The 23679-nt window shown below is 42.8% G+C and overlaps 1 protein-coding gene across 1 annotated transcript in view; it reads left to right on the forward strand.

Annotated features, from left to right (window-relative positions):
* The window catches only part of GPR19 (G protein-coupled receptor 19), a 42797-nt gene extending 19394 nt beyond the window's left edge, over window positions 1–23403 (forward strand). The window contains exon 4 of the mRNA XM_077756455.1: window positions 20068–23403. Coding sequence (XP_077612581.1) covers window positions 20090–21337 — 1248 coding nt within the window. The 5' untranslated portion in view covers window positions 20068–20089 and the 3' untranslated portion in view covers window positions 21338–23403. The remainder of the gene's footprint in view (window positions 1–20067) is intronic.
* The last annotated feature ends 276 nt before the right edge of the window (window positions 23404–23679 follow it).

Genomic DNA, 23679 nt, shown 5'->3' on the forward strand with positions numbered 1-23679 from the left:
TAGATATCTGGTAGTAAAGTACTGTGTTACTATGGTGACCAAATGATGTCTAAAGGCAAAAAAAATCTAGAATTACATCATGGTTGATTTCTTTTAATCGAACTTAACATTCTTTCATCCTCTGAACCGAGTAATAAGACCAGCCTGAACATATTACCTTTAAAAGGACTTACCTTGGTTTTCAAAATAAAATAAGTAGATTAAAAACTTTACAAATTATGATCACAAACTATGGTATCAAATGGACTGGGTTTATTGCTTTAAAATAATATTATCATACTTCAAGGTAATAATAGATCACTCTCTTTCCACATTATTTTAGGTTTTTAAGGGAAAAAGAGGACTTTTTTCCTTAACTTCTAGAAATTTCTGAAATATAAAGATTTCCTCTTTTTGGTCTGTGTAGTTTCCCTTTTGGCTCTTGACAGTAACTGATGACTGATGTCATTCTTCTGTGCTATGAGAAGAGTGAAACTAAGAGAAGTTACGAGGTCAAAGATACAAAGAGGAAGAGAAGGGATAGAAATCTAAAATTTGTGAAATTCTTTACTAAATGAGGTATTTACTAAATGAGGTATTTCCCTCAGGGTTTCATTCATCTGTATTTCTCTGCCTGACTTATTTTGCTCAGTATTAACACCCTCGAGTTCCATCCACGTTGCTACAAATGGCCAGATTTCATTCTTTCTCATTGCCATGTATAGATAAACCACGTCTTCTTGATCCATTCGTCCGTTGATGGACACTTAGGCTCTTTCCATGTTTTGGCTATTGTTGAAAGTGCTGCTATGAACATTGGGGTACATGTGTCCCTATGCATCAGCACTTCTGTATCCCTTGGGTAAATTCCTAGCAGTGCTACTGCTGGGTCATAGGAGAGTTCTATTGTTAATTTTTTGAGGAACCTCCGTACTGTTTTCCAGAGGGGCTGCACCAGTTTACATTCCCACCAACAGTGTAGGAGGGCGCCCGTTTCTCCACATCCTCACCAGCATCTATAGTCTCCTGATTTGTTCATTTTAGCCACTCTGACTGGCGTGAGATGGTATCTCAGTGTGGTTTTGATCTGCATTCATTGAAGAATACTTTGAAGAGTGGTTGTGTCTCCTGTGATACTTAACTTTAGTCCTATATATTAAGCCTTGGATCCCTGCTAAAATCTATGTTTCCCTGGGACAAGTACTCTTTTACACTGTTTGAGTCACTTAACATGAGCTTCTTGAATGCAGGAACCGTATCTTCCATCAGTGGGTTTCCGACACAGCACCAGGCAACAGTCAACACTATGCCTGAAATTTTTAGTTGCTAGTCAGGCTGACCCTGAAGTAGTAGTAGAACACTAGAGTTCAAGACGTATCCATAAATTCTTACCTGGGGGGATTTCCAATCCCCCTGACATTTTACTTGTCATTAGTATGAAGTTCTTCTGACATTTTTATTTATATCTAGACATAGAGGCACCCTAATAGTCTCATTTCACTCTGATGCTTTGCCTGGCACCGCCTCCCAACACTGAAAAATAGTTTATCTCGGGTTGAGACTGAATGTGTTGAGAAGGTCAATTCCTGCCCTAAGCAGGCCTCTTCCTAGTCAGCTGTGGCTCTCAGTCCCCAGAACACTGAGCCAAGAGCTCACACGACTCTAGGACTCCTCCCCAGAGAACCCTGAGATCTTTAGTGTCAGAGTAGATTGGAGCCAGACTACCTTTCCCAAACCATGGCAGTTAGGACTTGAGTGCAAAAGATTGTCTCGGGTTATCTTGAAAGGTTGCTTAGGATTTGAATTCAAGTTAGCAGGCTAACTAAGAGTTAAAATAGTCATCCCTCTTGAGGCGCCTACCTGGCTCAGTTGGTAGAGCATGCAACTTTTGATCTTGGGGTCGTGAGTTTGAGCCTCACGTTGGGTATAGAGATTACATTAAAAAATAAAAATAAAATAAAATAGTCACCCCTCTTGATGATGTTCACAGGCATAACCTATTGTACCCATCTAATTCAGTCATTAAGGAGAGGAAGGAAAGGGTGTGTGAATAAACTCCTCCTCCTTACCACCTTACCTCCAGTGTAACCTGCTGAGTGAGTTATGCAGAAGAGCAGTGCTGGAGTACCGTACAGCCGGGCAAGGGCTGCATGCCCACCACACTCATGCAGGGCTTGTCAGGTAAGCACGGCTGGTGTGCTCTAGAGCCTTAGGTCTGGAAACCCAGCTGGGCTTCCTACTCACCCCTCTCAAGTCTGTCCGCTCTCCTCTTCCAGCTGAACAGGAGAAGATGGAGCCGAGAGACAAAGTAGAGACAGGGGTTCCTCTTATGGAGACACCTTGCCAACCTGGAGGCTAGGAATGGAAGACGAAATAGGAAGAGGGACAGTGAGGCTGGGTGAAGGACATAAGAAAGTGAGGCCGGGGCCCTGCCTTCCAGTCGCAGCAACTTGCCCACTGCTAGTAAACCCTGCCAAATGAGTCAGGCCCTGCCAGCCAGATTACTGGATCTTTTCCTAGCATACGTGTATGTAGGGAAGGAGAAGGAATAGAGGGAAGAACCAGAGTATGGATGCGACGTCTCCTTTATGAATCAAGGCCAAAAATGGCACAAGATGGGAGGTTGTCTTTCTAAGAGGTCGGTTTAAAAAGCAAAAGAGGTGTTACCATATGAATATATTTTCCTGTTTATGGAGTCATTTTTCCTTGGCTAAACTTTATTTATTTATTTATTTATTTTTACAAATAGTTTATTGTCAAATTAGTTTCCACATAACACTCAGTGCTCGTCCCCACAAGTGTCTTCCTCCATGCCCATCCCTCCTCCCCCCCACATCCATCAGTCCTCAGTTTTGTCAGCATTCAAGAGTCTCGCATGGTTTGCCTCTCTCCCTTTCCCCCACCATTTCCCCCCTTCTTCTCCCCCTTGGTCCTCCGTCAAGTTCCTCCTAATCCTCCTATACGTGCAAACATGATATTTGCCCTTCTCTGCCTGACTTATTTCGCTCAGCATAACACCCTCAAGGTCCATCCATGTTGCTACACATGGCCAGATTTCATTCTTTCTCATTGTCCTTGGCTAAACTTTAAAATGGTCATCTCATGGAACCTCTCATTCAGCATACTTTCCTAGGCACTGAATGTCTATCGTGTGTAATCCTGATAGAGACTCTGTGATGTAGGTTCTTTTTTTTTTTTTTTGATTTTTTAATGTTTTATTTATTTCTAAGAGAGAGAGAGAGAGAGAGAGACAACGTGAGTAGGGGAGGGTCAGAGAGAGAGGGAGTCACAGACTTTGAAACAGGCTCCAGGCTCTGAGCTGGCAGCACAGAGCCCGATGCGGGGCTCGAACCCACGAACCGCGAGATCATGACCTAAGAGGAAGTCGGACGCTTAACTGACTAAGCCACCCAGGCGCCCCTGTGATGTAGGTTCTTAGCCCCAGTTTCCGATTAGGAAACTGAAGCTTGGAGAGATGAACTAACCTGCCCGAAGCTCCTCACAGCAGGTAGAGCCAGGATCTGAATTCTGTCTTCTTTCCACTATATGACAAGTCAAGTTCCTTCCTCTGCATTCTTTAAAAATATAGTATATGTTTTTGGATATTTGGATATTTGAAAATTTGGAAAATATATAAAATATAGAACTGTAATGAAAATAAAAACCAGTCCTGATCTTGCCACTTGGAAACAACCATTGTTACAATTTTGGTATATTTCTTCTCAGTCTTTCCCAATATATACAGTGATAACGAAACTCAGTGTTTGTCGAGCACTTAGACATTGTTCTTTGCTCCTTCCCTGCATCAGTTATTTTATTCTCACAACAAATCAATAAGGTCGGTACCATTATTATCCTAATTTTATTGGTAAAGACACTCCATAAGAACAAAAATGTGAAGTAACTTGGTATTGAGTGGTTTGAAACCCAGGCAGGTTGCTTTACAGTAGGGTTTCTCAGCCCCAGCATGGTTGGTATTTGGGGCCAGCTAACTCTGTGTTGTGGGGGGCTTGCCTACATTATTTTAGAATGTTAGCAGCACCCTGGCCTCTACCTACTAGATGTCAATAACATCTTCCTCCCCCAGTTGAAACATCAAGAATGTCTTCAGACATTGCCAAATGCCCCCTGGGAGGCAAAATTACCTGTGAACCCCAGCTCTCAGAGTCCGTGCTCCCAATCACCACATTATACAGCCTCTTCATATTTAAAATGTGTGTAGAGTCATTTTCTTCCACATCTAAGGAAGGAAACACAATTTTATGTTTGGGTGCAGCCTATGAAACCTTTTGGAATGTCAATGGTTTTATATATCATGGATAGGAGATTAGTTACTTCCAGAGAAATGCTCATTGGTAGACTTTTACAACAGGTTTATTGTATTCCTACCATTGCCCAGTTGGGAGAATAACCATGTTCCTCTTCCTGGTCTTTTCCCTAGTTCTCTGTGACAGGCACCCTGAGCCTTCAAGAAATCAGATTTCAGGGGCGCCTGGGTGGCTCAGTTGGTTAAGTGTCCAACTTCTGCTCAGGTCATGATCTTGCAGTTCGTGAGTTCAAACCCCGCATATGCTGACAGCATAGAGCCTGCTTGGGATTCTCTGTATCCCTTTCTCTCTGACTCTGCCCAATTTTCCTCCCTCCTTCCCTCCCTCTCTCCCTCCCTCCNNCCCTCTCTCCCTCCCTCCCTCCCTCTCTCTCTCAGAAGTGAGTAAAACATTTAAGAAAAAAAAGAATAAAAGAATTCAGATTTCAGGTGTACATTTATGGTATCGCATGCTCTTATCAGCCATGGTGTCAAAATATATCCGAAGCAAAGGATGTCAGTTGCAAATAATTGCTTGCTAATATATCAAACACCAAGATTTGTCAGTGATTAATTTTTTAAATTAATAGAATAAATTTAAGGATGTCTACATAATTATTTTCTTTTCCACATGATTTCTTAGGTTGAAGACTCCGTGTTGGAGTTACAGGTCAAGCTCCTAGACTTGCACATAATTCTGGATATATCTGTAGGGGTGCGTCACATATATGAACACATCTGTCACATCTGTCTCTGAGGAAGAAAGCCTAAAAATGGCTAGTGTAGGTGACTTGGGTCAACCATGGCTGATATGCAAAGAGGATTAAAGTAAGAACCACTGAGAAATGATAGCATCATTTTAACTTACAAAATGTCTAAAAATATATTGTACTAAAATATATATATTAACCATGTGAAAAAAGCAAGTACACATCAAACATATCTTCAGTGACAGCTGACTACATACAGTTGCATAATTTGCCCATGAAAAATGCACATTAATGCAAATTCAACTCTAAATTCTGCTCAATGAACTTAAAGCTTTGCCTTCTTGGAAAAACCCTGATTGAGGACAGAGGTGCAGATCAAAATTTACCCAGAGTGTTGATGTGAATGTGATGTGAGACAGAATATAAATGCTTCTGAAAAACAGAGTTCTTAATAACTCTTTGTTCAGTGTTTGTACTCCGTTCTTAAGGAAAACTTCACCTTTTCAAATGGCTCTAAATCACATCTACTGTATAGTTCTGTGTTTTGAGTGTAATGCATCTGGTCTCTGCCTCCTCCCTCCTTTCCTGAGTTGCACTACTAGAGATTTTGATACTGAAATCCAAGCTTGAAAATGAAACTGAGTGCTTACCTCCAGAATGACTGTCTGCCTCTACTTTAACTCAGTGAGCACACAGCAACTATTCAAAACCTGTTTGTTGTAATGAATTGCATTGAATTTGAGGAGGTGCAAATCCCTTGGCCAAATTGTTCCCTTCAGAATTTGAAGGACCCCATACTGGGAAGAGAGGTGTGGGCAATTGGCAGAGGATTCTAGTAAGCTTTTCTCCCCTCTGCGAAGCTTGGTTTAGTTTGAATGGAAGGCAGACACAGGTGGCAGGTCCTCCCTGGCCCACCACTTCTTGTGGGGAATCTTCCATAAGAGGTTGTTGGCTCTTCCAGGATAATTACTGGGGCACGTGGTGGTAGGGGGGAGGGGGCAGAGTGCTTAGCTGGCCCCTAGGGGAAAGTCATCTCTTCTTTGGAGAGCCGTACTGTTGATCTTGGATGTCAGAAGCTCACAGAAGCCTCAGCAGCCTTGACCAACTACCCTCTCCTCCCATCAGAATGCCCTCTTGGGATGAGCTTTCTGCCAGGTGAAAGTACTGGGTTATATATTGAAATGTCTATCAGTTTTAGTTCATTACACTAAAAGGACCTTAGAAATCATCTAGACCAACTCATCAATATTGTAGACATGGAAATGGAGAGTCTGATAGATTGATTTATTTAAGGTCCTTACAGGGATCTAAAAATCAGACCTATGTCTCATGACTTGCTGTTCAGTGCCTATGGTCAGAATTAGAACCAGGTTTCTTAGCCGCTGGGTCCAATGTTTAAAGTAAACTACACTCTTTAAGCTTTTCAAGGTTTCTACTAATGTAGATGCTGGTGGGGTAGTGAAAAGTGATAGTGTTCACACTCAGTTATCTGAGAAATGCCACATTGAATTAGTTCCTATTACTGCTTAACAAATTAACACAAATTTAGTGGCTTACAATAACAGTTATTTATTATGTCACAGTTCTGCAGGTCAGAAGTCTGGGTGGTTTGGCTAGTTTCTTTGCTTAGAGTTTCACAAGGCTAAAATCAAGATGTGGACAGGACTGTGTTCCTTTTTAGAGGAAGATTTCCCTTTCCACGCTCTTTCCAGTGATTGGCAGAATCCAACTCTTGTGGTTGTAGGACAAAGGTCATGTTTTCCTGATGGCTATCAGTTGGGGACCATCCATCACTCCTAGTGGCCTCTCCCTGCTTCTTGCACGTGAGTCCCTGTACCTCAGAGCCAGCAACAGCATGTCCGCTCCTTGCCATGCTTGGAATCATTCTCTGACTTCTCTTGCCTCATCTGTCTGCTTCTAACCAGAGAGAATTCTCTGTTTTTAAGGGCTCATTCATTTGTAAGTCCCTTTTCCTGTGTGGCATGGACATCTTTGGCAGGGAGGTAGGGGCGTGGGGGAGGGCATTTTGCCTCCTATATATATTGATTTCTTTAAATAAGAGCAAGGCTCCATCCTACCAGGCTAGTGGAAAAGTCAGGGACAAATATTACTGGGACTGGGACTCTCTTCCTCTTTCTAGGTCCGGGAGTTCTTACACACAGCAAAATGTATGGGGTGGTCCCTCTAGCCTTGGATTCCCTCTGATTATAGCAGAGATATAATTATGATCTGGGCTGCCATGTGTCCTTGAAAGCTGGTAGATCTGTGTTGATACCACCCGTGGGCCAGTGGACTTTATTCCCAGCTAGGAACTCTGTGCCTTAAGTCCACCCTATTAGATGCACTCCTCCATTACCATTTGTCACTTACCTGGAGCACAGTGGGGAAGTGAGGCAAGGGTCCCAGGCCAACGCTGATGTTGTTGTTGTTGTTTTAACATCTTTATTCATATACCGTAACATTCCCTCATATTAAGCATACAAGGCAGTGATTTTTGTTGTATTTACAGCATTGCAGAACCATCACCATAATCGAATTTCAGAACCTTTTCATCATCCCCAAAAGATCTCTTGTGGCTATCTGGGCCTGCCTTTCACATGGCTCCAGGGGCCACAGCCAAGTCCTGGTTCAGCCGTCCTTGTTTCTCCCTCCTGCCCTCTGTAGAAATCCCCCCAGAGAACTCAAGCCTCCAGAAAACAAAAGCCAAGGAAACAGTGTTGTCTTGGGCCCAGTGATACAACTCTCCTCCAACATAAGGCAGAACAGAGGGTCTGGGGTCATTCTCAGAAGGGGACAGAAAAAAGATCTCACAAAGAGCACAGCACAAATCAGTTCTTCAGTGACTTCTTATCTTGCCACTGTCTGATGCGGTGGAGCCTTCCAGTTGCAATTATCAGTGGGCAACACTGACTCCATGGAGCAGTGACCTGCAGGTGAGTGAATCAAGCTTCCTCTTCCCCCCCCCCTCCTCTAAGCAGAAACGAAGGCATTCTTTGCTCCCTACTTAAATGACCAGGTGGGGACGAATTGTGGAGTGGGATGGGTGAAGGGGAACCAGTCTGGTACAGAGTCAAAGGAAGTTCCCAGAGGCACTTAATCCCTCTAGGTCCCACTTACTCCTTTTTTTTTTTTTTCTCCCTCTTCCTTGTTCCCCAGCCCTCATAAGATAGCTTCTTTTGACTGCAGAGAACTCTGAGTTGCCTCAAGGAAAACAGGCTATCACAAGTACTAAGTCCAGGCCTTAAGGAGCCTGAAGCACTGTTCGAGATCTGGAAGGTGGCTGGGGATCCAGGGCAGCTTAGTGACTGGGTTTTCTTGTCTTGTCATGTGTCTGCCGCAGGAGTCCTAGGGAGTCTACTAGCAATGGCCTGTTTTTCTCTGTTATGGCTGCTACTCTTTCCTTTGGTTCCCCAACCCCCCAGTCCTAAAGAGGGTCCTCCTACCATGCTCTGCTCTTTTCTTTCACAGAACTCACTACAACTTACTGTATTTCTACTTATGTATTCCTCTTCTCTCCATCCCTCCACAACTTAGTCATAATTAGACTATGATCTTCAGGAAGGTAGGGACATGGTTTTTTTGGTCATTGTATACATAGTTCTTAGCATAGTACAGTCTGGCACATAGTATGACCTTAAAATGGATTTATGGAGTGACAAATGAATTAATGAAAATGGGCAAAGAATCTGAATAGACATTTCTCCAAACTTACATATTTACCTGCCAACTGGATGTCTCTACTTGGGTATCTAATAAGAATGTAATTCACCCAAAATAGAATTACTGATTTACGGTTCCCCAAACTTTTTCTGTCCCCCCATTTCAGACCCTCAAACCTAGGAGTCATCCCATCCCCTCACCCCATCACATATCAGCAGATCTTCTTGGCTCTGCCTCCAAAGTATTTTCAGTAGCCATCTACTTTTCTCCATCTACATTGTTACTAGGTCTAAGCCATCATTATCACTTACTTAGCTTATTGTAATAGTCTCTTAACTGGTGCCCCCACTTCTCTCAGCCACCTACACAGCAATTAAAGTTGTATTTTTAAAACATAAATCAGGCCATACCCCTATCACTCCTTTGCTTAAAGCCTGCAGTGAGTCATATTGCAAAAAGAATAATATCTGTGCCTTACACTGCCATATGTGATCTGATCCACTGCCTACCTTTCTGATTATATCAGGTACCATTTTCTTCCACATTCATCTGCTCCAGCTACATAACAAGCTTATTCCTGCCCCAGGGTCTTTGCACACATTGCTTCTGCCTAGAATATTATTCTGATTTTCATGTGACTGGCTTCCCATCAGTGGGGTTTTAGCTGTAGTATCACTTCTTCAGTGAACTCTTCTCTGGCCACTCCCATCTGAAATAAGACCCTATGTTACAATGATGTTAGAGGCAAGTAACAGAAACCTCAAAGGGGCTTAAAGCCATACAGAAACTTATTGCTTATTTGAGAAGCCTGGTGGTGGCTGTTCTAATAGCACCTCAGTGTCAGGACACAGGATAGTATTTTTATGAGTTTCAGGACTTCCCCTGACCTTATTACTGGGTGATAAGATACCACCCAGTGCCCCGACCTCTTTACATGACAGTTTACAGGGGTTCCTGGGTGGCTCAGTCAATTAAGCACATGGTAGTTTACAAAGGTAAGAAGTAAGGGGCAGCCAGGCCCACAAGGTAGAACACTTTCCACATATCTCTTTCCTCTTATCAAGAAAGAAACATTTTCTCAAGAGCTTCCCATCACCTACCTAGAGATTTCCTCTTGTCTCAGTGCCAGAAGCAATTATGACATGACCATCCTGAGCTGCAAGGGATGGTGGAGAGTGGGTGTCTTGCCTTTTCAGCCTCTTGAGAGAGGAGGACACGGGAGAAGTTGGAAATGGCCACTGTGTAACCAACCAGTCACCTGCCATTCCGTTTTTTCATGGATTTGGTCCTTCATTCTGCTTTATTTTTCTCCATAGCACTAGCCATTTCTTTATGTATTTGTTTGTTTAGCTGTTACTTTGTTTTCCCTACTAGAGGTAAGCGCCACAAAAGCAGGGACCTTGGCTGTCTAGCTAACTTCTATATTTCTAGCAATTAGCACAATCCTGGTTCATACTAAGTGATAAAAAATATTGGGTAAATGTATAATTGAAGACTATTTTGCACACACCTTTGTAACGATATGGTCATTTCTTAGGGTGGTGTTTCTTGGTGTTTATTTCTCTTTTTCTCCCCATTTTATCTGACTTTACAGATTTTGTGTGAACGGTAGAGAGAGGGAGAAGTTCAGTATTATTCAACCTGGAGCTGCATCCCTCCTGCACAGAACTCTACAAAGTGGCAGTGGAGTGAGAGATATTGGCTAGTGTCCTTTCTATGCACCTGAAGCGAGGTGCCAGTATGACCTAACATTTTCTCCTGCAACATTGTTTGTAAAGCATTTTGGGAGGACTGCAGCTCATGGCCAACAGAAGCCTTCATGTGGGGTAAAGCTTGGGCTCCTTTCTGTTACATTCTTTCGGGTGTGACCTTTATTCTGATGCTAGCCATCCCTGCACAAAGCCATCAAGTAGGTGCTTTTTCACCTTCAGCCTTTCACCCTTCTCCCACTCCCTCCTGTGATGGCACCCACCTTTATTCTCTCAGGTGCTGATTGTCCTCAAGGCTTTTGGTTTTGGCATCTTTTTTTTTTTTCCTTTCCACTAAGATCATTAATCTCAGAAGTAAAAGGGGTCTATTCTGCTTATATTACTAAAAAATATTTACTCTTTAAGAAGAATTTACATTTTAATAGGGACCTTGACTTTAAAAAACGATGCTCTAATGGTAAGAGACATTGAGAAAGAAGCTTTCCTCGTTTCCAGAAATCACTCCGAGGATGCTGACTCTGTTTATTTCTAATATTTTAGAATTCACGTGAAGGACAGAGAAAGGTGCAGGTGGTAGAAGAGTAATACAGGTCCGTGGGCAGCCAGTATCCAAACACAAAGGTGGTGTCTTAGGTCACACCTCACCTGAGGACACTGCTTGATCCCAGTCTGAAACAGATTGAAAGGCACAGAGCTGGAAGTACTATGGAGGAAGATGTATATAATATACAAGAGGAAGCGGGGGAAAGGGCATTAGATAAAATTCCAGGCTTGTAAGCGTGTGATGCTAGGGCTCTCTGATGGTGGAGGAGAAACTGTTTCACTGGATATATGAGGGTCTTTTGCAGTTATTCAGAATTACCTAATGGAAATAATTTAAGCGGAGTGGATTTTATATGCTTTTGAGAAAGACATTCAATTCATTGTATTACATATTTTGGTTTTAGGTATAGAAAAAAGTTTTATCTGGCTAATATGTCACTAAAAACAATCCTGCCCAACTTGGAGAAAAGTTGTGTTGATTTATTTGGATCTCAGTGATTTTCCCCTTAAATCAACCATGTGAATGATGAGTAAGTACCAAGACCCTTCCACAAAAGCCATTCACTCTTAACACAATTAAATTATGTGACTGATGTTAGTATTATCATTACAGTATGTGATGAGTGATGTGGTTACTAAAATTTGCTTGTCATATGGCTTTTGAGACTTCTATGGGCTAACATTGGTAAGAGTGCTAATTGTTTTAAAATTTTAAAAAGTTTTTATTTAAATTCCATTTAGTTAACATATACTGTAATGTTAGTTTTAGGTGTACAGTGTAGTGATTCAACACTTCCGTACATCACGTGGTGCTCATCAGAAGTGCACTCTTTAATCCCCATCACCTAGGTCACCCATCCCATCTCCCCTCTGGTAACCATCAGTTTGTTTTCTATAGTTAAGAGTCTGTTTTTTTGTCTTGCCTCTCTTTTTTTCCCCCTTTGCTCATTTGTTTCTTAAATTCTACATATAAGTGAAATCATATGGTATTTGTCTTCCTCTGACTGACTTATTTCATTTAGCATTTAGCTCCATCCTTATCATTGCAAGTGGCAAGGTTTCATTCCTTTTTATGTCTGAGTAATATTCCAGTGTGTGTGTGTGTGTGTATACACACACAGACACCACATCTTCTTTGTCCGTTCACCAATCAGTGGATGCTTGGGCTGTTTCCATAATTTGGCTATTATGACAATGCTGCTTTAAACATTTGGGGTGCATGTATCCCTTCGAATTAGTATTTTTGTGTTCTTTGGGCCAATGCTAGTAGTGCAGTGCTGGATTATACAGTAGTTCTCTATTTTTAACTTTTTGAAGAACCTCTGTAAGAGTGCTGATTTTTTAAGCACTTGCTATGTTCTGGACACTGCATTAGATAACGTATAGACCTGTGTAGGGATAACGCTTATTGAGTATTTTCCTCATACTAGGCACATTGGTTTGTATTAGCTCATTTAACTCCTGTGCATATATTATCCAAATGCGATAGGAATAATTATCTTCATTTTACAGATAAGAAAACTGGAGTTCAAGAAGGTTAGATAATTTGTCCTGGGTCATGCAAAAAGTTAGCAATAGAGGTGGAATTTACACTTTAGCAGACTTCAAAGCCTGCATACCTATACACTTTGCAGTATTCCTATATTGGGAGATGAAGACGATTTCCAACACAGGATTATGTTCTGGGTGTAGGTTTGCCAGATTTCGCTAATAAAAATATAGGATACTACTTAAATATTGTATGGGACATATCTATGCTAAAAGATTATTATTTATCTGAAATTCATCTTTTACTGGGGATCCTATATTTCATCTGGCATCCATTTCTGGGTGGCACATTGTGAGAACATGTCTGATCCTCTCTGGCTTTTCTGTTCTGCCACCACAGCCATGCTGGTGGCTAGCCTGGCCATATGTAGTTCCAAAGAACACTGAGCTCAGTGTCGACACCAAAGGCATAGCTCAGGCCAGAAAGCAAGATAACCATTTGGGAAGTCTCTGTAGGGCCTGTCTGGCCTCCTGAGCTGCTTGTAAATTCAGGACTTCAGGATATGTTGCTGTCAATCTTGCCCTACTGGAGGCGGTAGGCTGGTAAATGTTTAATATCTAGTTGCGCAGGAGAGAAAAAATACAAACCCGATTTGTGGTGTTTGTCCGTTTCTGTGGTGTGAATATTCCTGTCGTGGCTGATTTATACCAGCATGATGTAGTTGAACTTGGAGTTGGGAAGAAATGTGCACAGCTGGCTCTGGGGAGCTCAGGCAAGCCAGTCACCCACTACTGTCTGGGTATTTCTTATTTTCACATATACATAAATCAAGCCTGCATAACAATGCAAGGTTTAAGAGAAAATATCTACCACCATGGTATTTTCTAAGTTACAAAAATTAAAATTTAAAGGAGACAGTTTTCTACTTGGGGTACTACCATTGATCAAACTCTTCCTCACTTCAGTTCAAACTGGTTTAGAGTTCTGCTTTCACTCTGTGTTTCAAAGGCAGTAACAGTTAATCATCTGTTATAATGAATTTCCAATAGTCTCATAGTCTTCATAATGAAGAAAGGCTGTATTCCCAGACCAACATGTCTTACTGCACTTTTGATGCCAAGCCTCTGCACAGTCTATGGTGGGAGTGATTTTTTTCCCCCAAATGTTCACTATGTCACATATTCCTGAGCTAGCATATTGAACAGATGTATCTGTGGGTAGGCAAGAGGCTGTGGCGGAATAATTTCACATTCCTGTGTTTGAGGAGTCAAAAAAGACCTGTCCATGTACAGCCAGTGTGACCCTCTGAATGCAGATCCAGCCTTTTGTGGCCTCCGTATGCATGAAGCCCCAGTGGTGGTTAAGAGTGTGGGCTTTGGAGTGAGGCAGACCTGGACTGACTATTGTATATGGATGATCTTGAGGAAGAGCTTCAGTTTTTTTCCATTTGTGAATCAAGGCTATTACCTACCTCAAAGGGCTAAGGGTACGAAATACCTGACACATAGTAAGCACAAAATGAATATCAATTCTTGGTAGTGTTAATGCCGTAACTGCTGTCATCATTGTAATTAGTCTTACTGCTCAGTAGTTAACAGCCTCATCTTATGTGTCTGCTTCAGCCCAGCAGATGCTGACCATTGTACAAGAGAATGTTTCAGGTTTTTTTTTTTTTTAATTTTTTTTTTTAAGGTTTTTAAAATTTATTTCTAGAGAGAGAGAGAGCATGAGCAGGGGAGGGTCAGAGAGAGAGGGAGTCACAGACTGAAACAGGCTCCAGGCTCTGAGCTGGCAGTCAGCACAGAGCCCGACGCGGGGCTTGAACCCACGAACCGTGAAATCATGACCTAAGTGAAAGTCGGACGCTTAACTGACTAAGCCACCCAGGCGCCCTGAGAATGTTTCAGGTTTATTGTTTAATTTTTTTTCAACCAAATCATGTAAAAAAAAATATAACATTACAAGAATTCTAGTTTGACATAAAATGTTTGAACAGATTTCAGAAATAAAAATGGTCTTCGTATATTGTGAGAATGCCTGTGAGTCTTTATAATTTCATGAGGGAAAAGAAATCGGTTGTTAGGGTTCTTTGAGCCTGGAAGCCGAAGCAGCAGTTGATAAGCTTGGCGAGGAATGGCCCCTGGCACAGCTGCGAAGTTTGTCAGCTGCGCACGCCTCTGTTCCTCTTTGTGGTCCTTCGGTTTGTTTCCCTTCATTCATGCATTCATCCATCTCTCGGTGTGATTTTCAAAAAGCTAAAATCATGACTCTGACGCAAATATGGGGTGAACATAGGTCAAAGACTTATCAATTTACTACTGAAGAAACCAATGAGGTAATGAGTCTGGTTCTAAGAGCATTTGAAAAAATGGGTATTTACAGGGTTTTGTTACTGTTTGTTTCTTTGAAGAAGGTGGACATAAGATTGCTAGACAGATACAAAACTGGCTAATGTCCTACAGAGCAATAAGTTCATAATATTTGGGGTTATTTTTTCTACTAGACAGAAATCTGCATGTTAACATGTACTTTAACAATGTCTGGGCTTTAGTCATATAGTAAATAACAAAATCAAGCACAGCTACATTCTCCTGGAGAATTAAATAATTCCTTGGGAGAAACCCACTTAACAGTGTCCTAGCATGACATTAAAAAGATATGCTATACTCTCTTTGCTTTATTTTCAAGTATTGGATACTTTTTATTAACACATTTGTCCATTTATTTAGTCAGTAAATTTTAGTATCTATATGCCCCAGGGATGCAGAGATAAAAACACAGTCCCTGCCCTTAGGGATGCATAACCTTATGAAAAAGACCAACATTCAAAATAAAAGTTGCAGAGTACCTGGGTGGCTCAGTTGGTTGAGCATCTGACCAGCTCAGGTCATGATCTCATGGTTCATAAGTTTGAGCCCCGCATTGGGCTCTGTGCTGGCAGTGTGGAGCCTGGGATTCTCTCTTTCCTTCTCCCTGTCTCAAAATAAATAAAATTGAAAACAAAAACAAAATAAAAATTGCAATACAGAGTAACAGGCATTTTCCCCAGGCTCCGGAGGGGTGAGGGGGGTCCACCCAAACCCTAGCTGTGTATCATGTCAATCCATCCACCATTTCCGCACCTGTATATTATAATACCTCTTCTAGAGCCTGGTAGGTGAATAATAGTATATAGAGATATATATACGTCAGTACTCAGCTCAGTGGGGTGTGTCATGTGGCAATCTCAGAGGGGAAGGAAGAGACAGGTTGAGCAGGAAAGAGGTGAATAAGTTTTTCCTGTTGCTGTTAAAATTACTGCATGATAACTAATAACAACCCTTGTATTTCAGAAACACTCCCTTGAAGAAGGATTTATTTCCAAATTGATGGAGCAGAGGAGACCTTTCTGAAATTTTACTTTGGGACTCTAGAATTTAGTTATAACATGGCAGACTGTTTGGAGGGGGGAGATTGCAGAAGCCTGTCTGAGGACAGACGTCTCAACTACCTTCACTCTCCCTTAAATGAAAATTCTACTGCATGTAGCAGCAAATGGAGGTGACTTCAGTTTTGCGGGCCCTCCTCTACTCAGGAGTCTGTTTCCCTGCCTCCATGGTCACCAGTTTTCAGCTCCCTGAGAAGACACATGACTTTCTATCTCTGGGTTTAATTCTCCTAGCAGAGCCCCCTAGGGTAGGAGACCTGCGTTTCAGTTCTTTGTCCTTATGGATTCGATTCTGTAAATACTTAATGAGCAATTATTAATGTAAAGACAAAGAATAACATTCTTCCCCTGGGAGCCCGCAGCTTGATGGGGGAAGTCAGAAACCTGGAAACAATTCTAAAGCAGGGACTCCTCATCTTGGCTGCACATTAGGATCACCTGGGGGCTGCGCTCCAGGCCAATTAAATTAGAATCTCTGGGGGTAGGACCAGGACATCAGTATTTTTAAAAAGCTCCCTGGGAGAGTCCAGTGCGTTGCTAAGCTAGATAGAGAACCGTTGTTCTAAAGGAGAGTCCACTGGGAAAATGCTGCAGTAAAGGACTAACAAAGTGCTGTGTGAACAAGGGAACCACAGCCGTTCTGGATATGTTAACAATCTCAGCCTCTGTTGACCACATTTCAGCCCATGAGTACAGAAAATGTAACCTCTCATTGTAACATTGGAGAGAATTTAGGGCGGTTTGATTGTAGCATTTAGAAACTGTATACTCTGGGAGGTGTGGTTGGTAGGAAACTATGTCCCCTAAAGGAAAGGGGCCCCAAAAAAGATCACCCCCAAATTTATTCCACGTGCTCTCTCTCTTCTTTGGAATGTTTTTTTCACTCGCTTGTCTTCCTGAAGAAGTCCTAGAAGTCCTCAACTCAAACGTCACCTCCTTTGTGAAGTCTCTTTCTCGTATCCCATGCAAAATTGGGTCCTTGTTTTTCTTTGCCACTTAGCTGCTTAGTCGATTACAATTATTACAGAATTTAGTTATAATCTGTCAGGCAGCTGTTTATATATTTTCCTTCTTATGGCCCTTACTTATCTTCATTTCCCCAGTACCTAGCATAGTGTCTTGGTTTACTGAATGAATAAACAGAGCCGCAGCGGTTGTAAGTAATGTCCAGAAAGTCATGCCATCACTGGGGGAGACCTGGACTCTGGAGCCCCTCAAGGCCCCCTGGTCAGGTCCCTGAGCCGCAGGAACCTTCGTCCTCGAGGCGTGGGGCTAGAGAAGTGGGCAGACGTGCTTGGGTGTAATGCAGCTGGAGGAGAGGATAGAAGTCCTCACAGTGCTTTAGCTGTGGTGGTGAACTTGAGTTTCATCTGCAAAATTTTGCTATGAGAGGGAGAGAGAAACAAAAGTAAGTTCACAGTCTTCAAAGTCTGTGTGATGACTACAGAAAAAAGGCCGTGCCACCAAGTCCTGGTTTATTTATGCCATAGACATCCCCCAAAAGTTGAGCACAGCTCTTTCTGCCTGGGAAAATTGCCTGTCTTTTACTTTTATTTTATTTAAAAACATTTTTTTAATGTTTATTTATTTTTGAGAGACAGAGCATGAGCAAGGATGGGGCAGAGAGAGAGGGAAACACAGAATCTGAAGCAAGCTCCAGGCTCTGAGCTGGCTATCAGCACAGAACTCGACACGGTGCTCGAACTCATGAACCACAAGATCATGACCTGAGCTGAAGTCGGACGCTTCACTGACTGAGCCACCCAGGCACCCCTACTTTTAAACCTTAAATCGTTATTATATTTTATTTTATTTATAAGTAATTTCTATACCCAGTATGGGGCTCAAACTCACAACCCTGAGATCAAGAGTCACATACTCTACCGACTGAGCCAGCCAGGTGCCCCTAAAGTTTAAATATTTAAAAAAAAATTTTTTTGGCATCTTGTAAGTTTTACACATATAAAGGTGAAGAGATCATTTCAATTTTATAAGTACAAGGGTCATGCATTCTAGATTTTCTAGGACAGTGCTAATTTTAGATCTTACATTCTGTTTTCAGGCTGCATATCCTGATTTTTCTTTTTTTTTTTTAATATGGAGAGTATGGTTGGTATTCTTATAATATCACCAGGCCAGCCATGCTTAAAGGCCTTCTAGTAGTCAAATTTCTAATTATCTTACATTTCTTTTGAGAAATTATGTAAGGCTGCCTTATGAACAAAAAAGCCTGAAGGTAATGCAGGACTGGCATTTACTACATCGCACTGAATGCTAGATTTTTGTTGAATGTGGTTTCAGGGTGAGAACAGTATATATTAACACTCTTCTCCCTACTGCAAATTAGCGCAAAAGCCCTTCAAGGAAAAGTGGGCCATTAAGAAGTGTTCTGCCATTAAAAACTGGTCTTTCATTAAGAACTGTTCTTGGCAGGGGCCTGGCTGGCTCAGTCGGTGGAGCATGCGACTCTTGATCTTGGGGTTGTGAGTTGGAGCCCCACATTGGGTGTGGAGATTACTAAAACATGAAATCCTTAAGAAAAAAAACAACAAAAACTGCTCTGTAATCCCACCTCTAAACTTCAGAAACCTTTCTTTGTGAAGCTAGTCACAAGAGCCACTGACAGGGATGCTGGGCCCTGCTCCCCGCTGTGCCGCAGGCCACAGGGAGCTGCTCTGGTTATTGTGGATACACGCGCTGTGCTTTCTCTTTCTGCCTAATAGATTCAGACCAAATTAGGCCTTAATCATCCAACTACAACCAAAGTCACCCTGATTTTAATTGAACAGCCCAAAATTCTGTGTTTTACCTATTTAAAAGTATAACTTTTATTCTTACCAAATAGTACCTGACAAAATTAAAGGCTTAACTTTATACTATTCTTCTCTATCTAAGGATCATAAGCATTTATTTATTTGTTTGTTTGTTTGTTTATTAAGTTTCTTTGAGCGAGACAGAGACAGCATGAATGAGGGTAGGGCAGACAGAAGAAAGAGGATCCCAAGTAGGCTCCACACTGTCAGCACAGAGCCCAATGTGGGGCTCAAACTCACAAACCATGAGATCATGACCTGAGCTGAGATCAAGAGTTGGACGCTTAACCAACTGAGCAACCCAGGCACCTCAAGATCATAAGCTTTTAAAAACCTGCTGAGATTGGGGCGCCTGGGTGGCTTAGTCGGTTAAGCGTCCGACTTTCGCTTAGGTCATGATCTCGCGGTTCGTGGGTTCGAGCCCCGCATCGGGCTCTGTGCTGACTGCCAGCTCAGAGCCTGGAGCCTGTTTGAGTCTGTGACTCCCTCTCTCTCTGACCCTCCCCTGCTCATGCTGTCTCTCTCTCTCTCTCCTAGAAATAAATAAAACATAAAAAAAAAACAACCCTGCTAAGTAACAGTTATAGTTGGCTGGTTTTAATCATCCATTTGCCATAAGCTTTCCAGTAACCTGGTTACATTCTTTAGAGGACACGTTGTATGTTCTTTAGTCAGTATGTCATTTTAGGAAACAGTAACATCAAGTAACATCGAGGTACATCATTTGTAAGTAGCATGCTATTAGAATGTGGACCATATCATCTTTTGGAAAAAACAAGGTATTTTCAGATGTCATTAAATTAGGAGCTACTTCTGGCCCCTATGAAAGTGTTATGTACAGTTGCTCCATGTACTTTCCAAATGCTTCTGTACTGGAAATTCTGCGCAAGTGAGAATGGGGCCATCTCTGGGAGCTAGCCAGGCTGTCTGCACAGATTCCTGTCGGCTGTTTCCATAGCTGACATCCGTGTGTTTCCATCTGCCCAAGTTTTCTCGCAGCCTCACTGCCTCAGTGTCCTGACGTTTAGGAATTTCTTACCCACTTGCCCTGCATTCCATTTGGGAGTAGCACCCTTAACAATGAGCCAGATTCGAGCGGCAACCTTTGTGGTCCCCAGCGGGTGAAGGCAACGAAGGTATATCTGGGCATGGAGCTGGGCACGAATTCTACCTCACGTGAGTAAGGGTCAAGAGAGGGAGCGGCCAGACAGAGCCTGAGCTGGGATCAGCCAAAACAGCTCCTAAAACGAAAGAGAAAGAAGCGGAGCCAGAGCTTTTTCGGGATGGGAGTCCAGGGTTCCCGCCAGTACACAGCTCCTACTCACTGACAGGTGACAGCCAGTCTCTGTGTCAGATCAGATTGTTAGCCTTAGGAGTCGCCCTGTATAACGCCATTTTAACAGGAGGCCTCATTCTTCTTTTCTTATCCAGAGCTAAGAGGAAAAAAGTGAATATGGTTTTTGCTCACAGAATGGAGAACAGCAAGCCGCCTTTGGTCATCCCCACGCCCCTGGTGCCCCTCCGAAACCACAGCTGCACCGAGACAGCCACACGCCTGCCAAGCCGTGACCTGACGGACTTACGTGGGGAGCACGGCTGGATGAGCAACAGGACGGACCTGCAGGACGGACTGAGACCTGGGGAAGTGGCCACGGCCAGCATTTTCTTCGGGGCCCTGTGGCTCTTCTCTGTGTGTGGCAACTCCCTGGTTTGTGTGGTCATCCACAGGAGCAGGAGGACGCAGTCCACCACCAACTACTTTGTGGTCTCCCTGGCGTGTGCCGACCTTCTCGTCAGCCTCGCCAGCACGCCTTTCGTCCTGCTTCAGTTCGCCACGGGGAGGTGGACGCTCGGCAGCGCGGTGTGCAAGCTTGTGCGGTATTTTCAGTATCTCACCCCGGGCGTCCAGATCTACGTCCTCCTCTCCATCTGCATAGACAGGTTCTACACCATTGTCTATCCCCTGAGCTTCAAGGTGTCCAGAGAAAAAGCCAAGAAAATGATCGCCGCGTCGTGGGTCTTGGATGCAGCCTTTGTGACCCCCGTGCTCTTCTTCTACGGCTCCCCCTGGGACAGTCATTGCAACTACTTCCTCCCTGCCTCGTGGGAAGGAACCGCCTACACGGTCATCCATTTCTTGGTGGGCTTTGTGATTCCTTCCGTCCTCATCATCTTATTTTACCAGAAGGTCGTGAAGTACATCTGGAGAATAGGCACCGATGGCCGGACAGTGCGGAGGACGATGAACATCGTCCCGAGGACGAAGGTGAAAACGATCAAGATGTTCCTCATTTTAAATCTACTGTTCCTTCTCTCCTGGCTGCCTTTTCACGTGGCTCAACTGTGGCACCCCCCCGAGCGGGACTCCAAGAAAAGTTCCCTTGTTTTCACAGTCATCACGTGGATCTCTTTTAGCTCTTCAGCCTCTAAACCTACACTCTATTCCATTTATAATGCCAACTTTAGGAGAGGGATGAAAGAGACTTTTTGCATGTCCTCAATGAAGTGTTACCGAAGCAATGCCTATACGATCACAACCAGTTCAAGGATGGCCAAAAAAAACTACGTTGGCATTTCAGAAATTCCTCCCACGGCCAAAACTATAACCAAAGACTCGATCTATGATTCATTTGACCGAGAAGCCAAGGAAAAAAAGCTCGCTTGGCCCATTAATTCAAATCCACCAAATACTTTTGTCTAATTTCGCAGAGTTCTTTCAACTATCCTTATGTTGCCAGAGATTAAAAAGCTTTAACTCTAAAAACAGAAGCTGTTTATATGCACTTTTTTGCCATCAACTTTTCTGAGGGAAATGTTTTATTTTGTAAAATGCATTTTACTATTGATTAGAATTTCTGTGGTTTTCTTTTGGCTGCTTTTTGTTTGAGGGGAAGCTTTCACCTTGAGCTGTAGTTAATAGTCCTTTTACTCTATTAGTTACGTGCATAAAAGAGAGAATGCTTTCCTACTTTTTATTTACTGTTATTAGGTCCCAAGAGCATAAACCGTACACATAGCCTCTGATTAATGACTCACCTTAGTTTTATTCTGTCTCCTTTTTCTCCTCCCTACTGAAATTTTATAACCATGGGCTTCTGTCCCAAATGAAATCTTCTGTGACACACATTTCAGAGGCTTGTATTTCTCTAAGTAACATTGAGGGAGTATTAATATTGTACATGTTTTTACATTACCGTCTTCCAAGTAACCACTGTCCAGATCTCCTGTAGAAAGCACTCCATATGGTGGAATATACTGGAACTTTCTGGGAAGTCCTCTGTGATTAAATTTGATTCAAGATTCTTAGGCAAAGAAAACTTGTAAAGCTGCCTAATTTCTCTCTCTCTCTCCCTCTCCCTTTCTCCCTCCCTCTCTCCCTTTGTCTCTGTCTCTCTCTCCATCCCTCATTTTCATTCTCCCTTAACCTAAGCAGCTGACGAGGTCTTGAAAGTTCCAAGGTCAATATGATGTTTCTCTCACATCCGTGTCCCATCTAGGCTATGTCTAGAATGTTTACTTCCCTTCTTTGAGTTAAAGTAAAGCAAACGAGTAGGCGTCCTTGCTAGGCAAGCCCTTTAGAAAATGCCAGTGGGAGAAACGACAGATGGCATCTCTCTGTGCTCTGCACTTGAGGAAGAGGGTTTTGGCTGCCCGGCCCTACTGCTGCCCACAGAGATAGGAAGCACAGGGCACGCCTTCTTCATCCTCCTAGACGCTCAGGCGTGAGGCCGTACCTCCAGCCAGCGCCGCTTTTCCCTCATCTCTGTCCAGAATACATGACCGTACCCTGGCCAAGCTCAGACTCTTCTTGGCCTGTGCTATCTTGAGGTTGTCTTCTCTGCTTGTCAGCTTTCTCTTACTTCCAGTCTGGGTCCAGCACATTTTAAAAAGTTCCTATTTAAACAATAAAGCGCTTACAGACAAGACAGGTATGTGTTTTCATATCCCAGCTAAGAGCTGCAAATAATAATTCCAGTTCTTCAGCGATTTTACCTGCATCATCTCACTTTGTCCCCTCGGGAATTCTGTGATGTACCTTTTCTTGTTATCTGTGCTTCGTAGTGGGAACCTGGAATGCCACGTGTTGTGACTTGCCCATGTTGGAGCGTGACAAGGCTGATATTCACACTCGGGGTCTCTGACTGCAAGTACATCACTCTTTCCTTGGCATTACAGGTGTCAGGTGTCCCTCTAAGGAACACACGAGTGGCCAGACCCACCCAGGCCTCGGCCGGTCTCCTGGTTGCTGCTTCAGTGGAAATCCAGTGTCTAAGAGAATCTGGCCATTCTTAAAAGGAGAGTCTGGGTGGAATTTAATGAGCTGACCCTCACCTTTTCTTTCGCTGTGGATGGGTTCTTGGACTTGTACTGAACGTCCAAGATACAGACACAGGGAAACGAGACAAGACTGCGTTCGATATTTAGGGCAAGGAACAAGAACAAGAAAGCATTTCATCTACAAAACATCTACAGAGCCGGTATTTTTAAATGGAGGTGCTTCCTTCAAGTTCAAAAGGCAAAAAGAACATCTCATATTTTTCTTCTTTTCCTTTTTCCTCCTCATCTTCTTCCTTATCCCATCAGCAGATGGCACTCTAAAATGACAAAATGAGCTAGACATTTCTCTCACTTGCCTCTCGAATTCTGTGGTTCAGACTTGTTAAAAAATAGAGAAGACCTTTGCATTTTTGGCCATTTTTTGGTCCATTACTGTTGGTCTATTTAAAAAGAACATGTTTAGGGGCGCCTGGGTGGCTTAGTCGGTTAAGCGTCCGACTTTCGCTTAGGTCATGATCTCGCGGTTCGTGGGTTCGAGCCCCGCGTCGGGCTCTGTGCTGACTGCCAGCTCGGAGCCTGGAGCCTGTTTCAGAGTCTGTGTCTCCCTCTCTCTCTGACCCTCCCCTGCTCACGCTGTCTCTCTCTCTCTCTCCTAGAAATAAATAATTAAAAAAATATTAAATAAATAAAAAGAACATGTTTAAAAGTTGGATTGTAAAAAGTTAAATTTAATTCATCTCAGTTTTGTTTTTATATATGTTTTTA

The sequence above is a fragment of the Crocuta crocuta genome, unplaced genomic scaffold (assembly GCF_008692635.1).
Source record: "Crocuta crocuta isolate KB4526 unplaced genomic scaffold, BGI_CrCroc_1.0 scaffold262, whole genome shotgun sequence".
Classification (NCBI taxonomy): domain Eukaryota; kingdom Metazoa; phylum Chordata; class Mammalia; order Carnivora; family Hyaenidae; genus Crocuta; species Crocuta crocuta.